The sequence below is a fragment of the Leiobunum rupestre genome, chromosome 11 (genome assembly GCF_980474605.1).
Source record: "Leiobunum rupestre chromosome 11, qqLeiRupe1.1.hap1, whole genome shotgun sequence".
Classification (NCBI taxonomy): domain Eukaryota; kingdom Metazoa; phylum Arthropoda; class Arachnida; order Opiliones; family Sclerosomatidae; genus Leiobunum; species Leiobunum rupestre.
In genome coordinates, this window is record NC_143394.1 from 20,751,581 (window position 1) to 20,760,166 (window position 8,586).

Below are 8,586 nucleotides of genomic sequence, written 5' to 3' on the forward strand. Positions count from 1 at the left end.
TAATCTTGGAAGGCCATGGGTCTATCCAGTTAAACTTGAAAATGTTTCACCGATATAGAGGGGTCCTGCTTAGTTTGAATTAAAGCCGACAGCGGGTCTATGATTTTTCGACCCCAAACATATTTTTGGAATTTTTGTTCGTAAAGTACATTTTTGACTTTTGAACCCCCAAACCTATTTTCAAATTTAATCCCGAACATATTAGATTCCGATCGTATATAGCGTTAAAATTTTCGATCCTGAATAGATTTTGAATTTTCGATCCTTAATAAATTTAGAATTTTCGATCCTGAATAGATTTTGAATTTTCGATCCTTAATAAATTTAGAATTTTCGATCCTGAATTGATTTTGAATTGTCGATGCTATATAGATTTTCAATTTTTGATTCTATATAGATTTTAAATTTTAGATCCTAAATAGATTTTGAATTTTCGATTCTATATAGATTTTTAATTTTCGATCCATTATAGATTTTGAATTTTCGATCCTATATTGATTTTAAGTTTTCGATCCTATATAGATTTTATTTTTTCGATGCTATATAGATTTTGAGTTTTCAACTTCAATCAGCTTTAAGTTTGCGATCTCAAACCCATTTTCGAGTTTTCAATGACATTTTTAAAAGAATTTAATGGCAATAAAGACGATAAAATTAATAAAATTAAACTTAATTAAGCGGTGATAAAAAATATGTATATTGTAAGTAAATTTTATGTTTATGAAGTTAAATTTTAATTTTAATTTCTAATGGAATTTGAAGAGGATATTACTAAATAATCAACGTTTTTTCTTCGGTAACAGTTATTATCTGAAAAAAGTCAATACCCAACTTTTCTTCTGGTTAATTGCTTTACAATGCTTTTAATTTAAATGAGCCTTTTTAACGAATTACTTGTAGTAACTTAAAAGAGTTACCGACACGGTATTTAATAAATAATTTATATTAATAATATATAATAAATAATATAATAATATAATATAATATAATATTATAATATATTATAATATAATATAATATAATATAATATAATATAATATAATATAATATAATATAATATAATATAATATAATATAATATAATATAATATAATATAATATAATATAATATAATATAATATAATATAATATAATATAATATAATATAATATAATATAATATAATATAATATAATATAATATAATATAATATAATATAATATAATATAATATAATATAATATAATATAATATAATATAATATAATATAATATAATATAATATAATATAATATAATATAATATAATATAATATAATATAATATAATATAATATAATATAATATAATATAATATAATATAATATAATATAATATAATATAATATAATATAATATAATATAATATAATATAATATAATATAATATAATATAATATAATATAATATAATATAATATAATATAATATAATATAATATAATATAATATAATATAATATAATATAATATAATATAATATAATATAATATAATATAATATAATATAATATAATATAATATAATATAATATAATATAATATAATATAATATAATATAATATAATATAATATAATATAATATAATATAATATAATATAATATAATATAATATAATATAATATAATATAATATAATATAATATAATATAATATAATATAATATAATATAATATAATATAATATAATATAATATAATATAATATAATATAATATAATATAATATAATATAATATAATATAATATAATATAATATAATATAATATAATATAATATAATATAATATAATATAATATAATATAATATAATATAATATAATATAATATAATATAATATAATATAATATAATATAATATAATATAATATAATATAATATAATATAATATAATATAATATAATATAATATAATATAATATAATATAATATAATATAATATAATATAATATAATATAATATAATATAATATAATATAATATAATATAATATAATATAATATAATATAATATAATATAATATAATATAATATAATATAATATAATATAATATAATATAATATAATATAATATAATATAATATAATATAATATAATATAATATAATATAATATAATATAATATAATATAATATAATATAATATAATATAATATAATATAATATAATATAATATAATATAATATAATATAATATAATATAATATAATATAATATAATATAATATAATATAATATAATATAATATAATATAATATAATATAATATAATATAATATAATATAATATAATATAATATAATATAATATAATATAATATAATATAATATAATATAATATAATATAATATAATATAATATAATATAATATAATATAATATAATATAATATAATATAATATAATATAATATAATATAATATAATATAATATAATATAATATAATATAATATAATATAATATAATATAATATAATATAATATAATATAATATAATATAATATAATATAATATAATATAATATAATATAATATAATATAATATAATATAATATAATATAATATAATATAATATAATATAATATAATATAATATAATATAATATAATATAATATAATATAATATAATATAATATAATATAATATAATATAATATAATATAATATAATATAATATAATATAATATAATATAATATAATATAATATAATATAATATAATATAATATAATATAATATAATATAATATAATATAATATAATATAATATAATATAATATAATATAATATAATATAATATAATATAATATAATATAATATAATATAATATAATATAATATAATATAATATAATATAATATAATATAATATAATATAATATAATATAATATAATATAATATAATATAATATAATATAATATAATATAATATAATATAATATAATATAATATAATATAATATAATATAATATAATATAATATAATATAATATAATATAATATAATATAATATAATATAATATAATATAATATAATATAATATAATATAATATAATATAATATAATATAATATAATATAATATAATATAATATAATATAATATAATATAATATAATATAATATAATATAATATAATATAATATAATATAATATAATATAATATAATATAATATAATATAATATAATATAATATAATATAATATAATATAATATAATATAATATAATATAATATAATATAATATAATATAATATAATATAATATAATATAATATAATATAATATAATATAATATAATATAATATAATATAATATAATATAATATAATATAATAAATAAACATAATATAATATAATAAATAAACAAACATAATATAATATAATATAATATAATATAATATAATATAATATAATATAATATAATATAATATAATATAATATAATATAATATAATATAATATAATATAATATAATATAATAAATAAACAAACATAATATAATATAATATAATATAATATAATAAATAAACAAACATAATATAATATAATATAATATAATATAATAAATAAACAAACATAATATAATATAATATAATATAATATAATAAATAAACAAACATAATATAATATAATATAATATAATATAATAAATAAACAAACATAATATAATATAATATAATATAATATAATAAATAAACATGAAATGAAATGAAATGAAATTTTAATGTGTTCCAAAACAACCCTTTTTACAGTGTCAACTAGTTAGTACTTAGATATACATATTTACATATCACAGTAGTGAAATCAGATATATTATAACCTGAATTTATAAAAAAAAAACTTGAGTCTGATAAAATGTCAAAGACTTAACTAAGTTAGATACAATTGGTTGTTAAATTTAGAAATTTTCGCATACATTTGCAAAGCTTTGATTTCAGATGTTTTACAGATATACAAATCTATTTCATTGGAGTGGGTGTTTGCAGTTATTTGTATTCTATTAATAGGATTCAGAGTACTCTTTTCAGTTTTAAACATTTTTGTAGTTCTAGTATTGTACTGAGGAACATATATATTTAGTTTAGAAATTAACTTTTCACTGGGTATTATATTGTTTAGTAGTTTATAAAGAAAAATTAGTTCAGCCTTTTTCCGAGAGTCTTCCAGTGTGTCAATTTTGAGATCATTTAGAATTTTTGAATAATTATAATTTTTTTTTAAATATGTATGAAGATATTCTACAAATTTCTTTTGAATATTTTCGATATGTTGCAACAGATAATTGCTGCACCCTCCCCAGGTTAAAGATCCGTACATAGATTTGGACCTAATCAAGCTATGATATAGAAGTATAAAATGTTTTTTAGAGTTTATTTTCTTACTGAGTTTTAAAGTTACGCCTAATAATCTTCTACAGCTATTTATAGTGTTTTGAATATGTTCTCTAAAAAATAAGCCTTTATCGAAAATCACACCAAGATCTTTAATTAAGTTTTTTCGGGGAATAGGGTCATTATCAATTTTAAAAATATACCGAATGTTTTCAGTTTTTCTACTAAATGAAACAAGAGCTGATTTTGATGGGTTAATAGCCAAATTGTTAGATGAACACCATTTTGAAACTCGATTAAGATCTTCTTGTAGATGTACGGAGTCCGAAAAGTTTGAAATTTCTGTACCAATTTTATGATCGTCGGCGAATTGATACAAGGAGGAATTTTTAATTTCGAATTGCAAGTCGTATATATAAATATTAAATAAGAGGGGACCAAGGGAGGACCCCTGGGGAACCCCCGTATTGACACAGTAGAAGACGTCGGTTAAAACACCGTTGCATTTCAGTATGTTTTTACGATCGGACAAATAGTTTTCTAACCAACGCAACAGACTGCCATGAAGTCCATACTTTTCAATTTTTTTCAGTAGCAATGGGTGCGAGACTTTATCGAAAGCTTTGGAAAGGTCCAAGAAAACCACGTCAATCTGTTTCTGGTTTTCTACCGCTGTGGTGACGTCACTTAAGAAATTCATATGATTCGTTTCAACACTTTTCCCTCTCAAGAACCCATGTTGGGGAGAGTTGGGAAAAGAGTTGAACCAGTATAATAAATAATATAATACATAAACATTACATAATAAATAAACATAATAAATAATATAATAAATAAACATTACATAATAAATAAACATAATAAATAATATAATAAATAAACATTACATAATAAATAAACATAATAAATAATATAATAAATAAACATAATACATAATATAATAAATAAACATTACATAATAAATAAACATAATAAATAATATAATAAATAAACATTACATAATAAATAAACATAATAAATAATATAATAAATAAACATTACATAATAAATAAAAATAATATAATATGATAAATAAACATAATATTTAATATAATTAAGATTTAACAGTTGAAAAGCTCTTTCTAGAAAAGATATACTAATATTTTCATTGGACTAACGGTGATTTCCTGTGAAAGTATAAAGAAATGATCCAGGAGTTCGAAAAAGATCCTAGCTTCGGGGAAATTTCGTGCACGCTTTCCACACCAATAATTTTGGTCACTTAGCGAAACGAAGCTCAGCTGGCCAAATATTTTCTTAGGAAGCCATAACATTTTTTTAATAATTTCGGCCAGGGATAAGAAAAAATATTAGATAGAGTTGTGTATAAAAAGCTTATAATATATCAATTAATAAGATTAGCGTTATTTGCATTTGGAAATGCGAAACTTTATTTTTGCTGCAGGCTAAAGCTTTTGTGATAGGCCACACGATCAACAAGGCTCACTTTTGCAATACAACTATATCTTAAAAAATATTAATTGAAGCAAAGAGCAATATAAAATTGTCTAACTTTCTTTCGAAATATTTTACCAGAAACCAAACAGGGAAATTTTGGCTTCCAATATTTTAGGTCAAAAATCCTATTTTCGTCTTTACTGTGTTAATTATATATTTGCTTAAAAACGGCTAATAGGCCTTAGAGGTTTTTTTTTATAGAAGCAGATTTAATAATAATATGATAGTTTTTGTACAAAATGGAATTTTAGTCGCTAATTAGCTCCACTCCCAATAGATGCATTTTGTCCCAAAAAATCGCCCAATAGATGGCGCCCATAGTCCAAGCCCCGTATATTATCTTCTTCCAGCACGCCAGTGTAAAGCGCGTAGAGCACTTTTACAGGCGCCAGTAGGCCAAACTTAACTACTGGAAATAAATAATTTCGTGTTATCATAGGACTTAGAAAAATAAGCTTTTATCTGAACAAAATTAGAAAATGACGAAAACCTTAATTCTATAATTTTAACTGCGCTATAGAAACTGAGGTTGTCTAGAAATTAATTTTTAATGTGTATAATTTTACCTATGGAGTTCGAAAATATCTAAACAGCTTTTTATGACAGACGATATAAACATTTTTCAGTACGATATGTCGAATTTACAAACCTTATTTATGACTACGATAACCAATTAATGAAACTAACTAAGAAATTTAACTACAAGAACTTTATCAATTTTAAAAATTTCCAGATTCCAATATAATCTAATTGATTTTTTTTCATTACTAAAATTAAATTAAACTTGAAAAACAATTAACTACAAAAACCTTAGTTATGAGATAGTTAAAATAATATCCAGTTTCTAGTGCTATTCTCTATTTATGAATATTTTTAAGCTACGGATTTCAGTTTCCTAAAATAGTCTTCAAATTCCATTCAACATTATTTACAATATTAATTTATGGTAACCAGTAATTTCGCAACTACCATAAGTTGCGGCAATTGTTCCGAGTTTGTCAAGAACAAACCCCACCAAGAAACTTTCTGAGAAAACAAGTACTTACTTTCAGTAGCGGTTGAATCCGCGTTGGCGAACGAAACTAACTCGAACACAAACGCGACGACGGACAACCTCCGAATCCCAATTTTGGCGCCCATGCTTTTTCAGGTTCGTCGCTTATCCCGGAACCCGCGACCAAGTTTCCGAAAAAGCTCGAAATCTCTAAAAGCGATTGAGGCGAGCTTCGGAAATAAACTCGCTATTTAAATGTGTAGAATATCAAGATATCAGTTGGCGTGACGGCTGTCAATGTCTGATTCGCCGATATTGGCAGACGCGTAAGAACCCAGTTGGGAAAGTAACGCTAACTCGCCTCGAAGTCGGGAGAGGAATGAGAGAGTCCGTTTGGGATCGAGTTTTCGACTCTTCGTCCTGACTAAGGGGCTCTTCGCCGATCGTAGCGCCCTTCACGCGATGCGGCCAGGAACAGAGCTATTGTTTTTAGGTTCAGCCGGTGAGCTTTCACGTTGGATTTGGCAGCTATGTATTCTATCCAATGTAGGTTGTTCGGTGGTTAAAGCGTTGTTTTCAATTAATTGGATACGGTTAAAGGTTCGACATTTAAAAGCGCTGTACAAAGAATGGCTCGATAAATACTTTGTTCAATTTCGTAGTGTTTTCGTTGGTTTTTAATAGTTTTGACTCTTATTCTTCTAGTCTTTGAACTCTTTTCTTATAGTTTACTTTAATGGTTTGAAAGTATCAAAGATGAAAAAACCTTTTTTTCTGAGAAAGGGGGAAAGTAATAGAGATGAAAGCACAGTTCTTTCTGGGAACGATTTGAAAGTAACAAAGATTAAACCATAGTTTTTTCTCAGAACGATTTGAAAGTAACAAAGACGAAACCACAGTTTTTTCTGAGAACGATTTGAAAGTAACAAAGATGAAACCATAGTTTTTTCGGAGTATGGTATGAAAGTAACAAAGATGAAATCACAGTTCTTTCTGAGAACGGTTTGAAAGTAACAAAGATGAAACCACAGTTCTTTCTGAGAACGGTTTGAAAGTAACAAAGATGAAACCACAGTTCTTTCGGAGAACGGTTTGAAAGTAACAAAGATGAAACCACAGTTCTTTCTGAGAACGGTTTGAAAGTAACAAAGATGAAAGCCAATTTTTTTACGAAAATCGTGTATTGCCGCCAGCCCAGCTTGTTGGATTTTATTCAACGGGAATCAATAGATTTACATTTTATGCCCCGGCGATTTCCGTGGCCTCGTGGGCGAGATTTAAATCAGCCACCATCTACAAATACCAGGGTGTCCAAGTTTGCCGGATAACCTATTCATCTCCGGCGAACGTTGCTGATGCTGTTCTCGCATCTTCGGGAGATCTTCGCGCCGGGGCTCTGCGGCAAAGTAAAGCTTCCAAGGCCTAAAGAACTGGGCATATTTCACTAGGTTCTGTTTTTCCACCGTAAGACCCTTATTTTATACCATAGATGTTACCTCCTCGCCTCTTTTACAAAATAATTTATCGCTCAAAATATGGGGAAAAACCATCTTTGTTTTACCAGAAGTATTCTACTCCTATTGAAGTACACATTTGAAATGCCAGAGGTAACACCCTCGAGAAGAGAATCGATGACAATTTACTTGTCAATTCGCTGGAGCCAACATATTAGGCCGACTTATATGGAAAGGGTTGATAGAGACTTGCGAATCCAGTAACTCGGTTCCTCCCTGATATAAAAGGGATTACAATGTAATGTAAAAGTCAATAAATATTCATTCAATATTCATT

General features: G+C 21.9%; 1 protein-coding gene across 1 annotated transcript in view; it reads right to left on the minus strand.

The window, feature by feature from the left end:
* The window catches only part of LOC149921975 (lachesin-like), a 76,209-nt gene extending 69,057 nt beyond the window's left edge, over window positions 1–7,152 (minus strand). The window contains exon 1 of the mRNA XM_090163006.1: window positions 6,848–7,152. Within this exon, the coding sequence (XP_090019132.1) occupies window positions 6,848–6,941 (94 nt within the window). The 5' untranslated portion in view covers window positions 6,942–7,152. The remainder of the gene's footprint in view (window positions 1–6,847) is intronic.
* Between the last annotated feature and the right edge of the window lie 1,434 nt (window positions 7,153–8,586).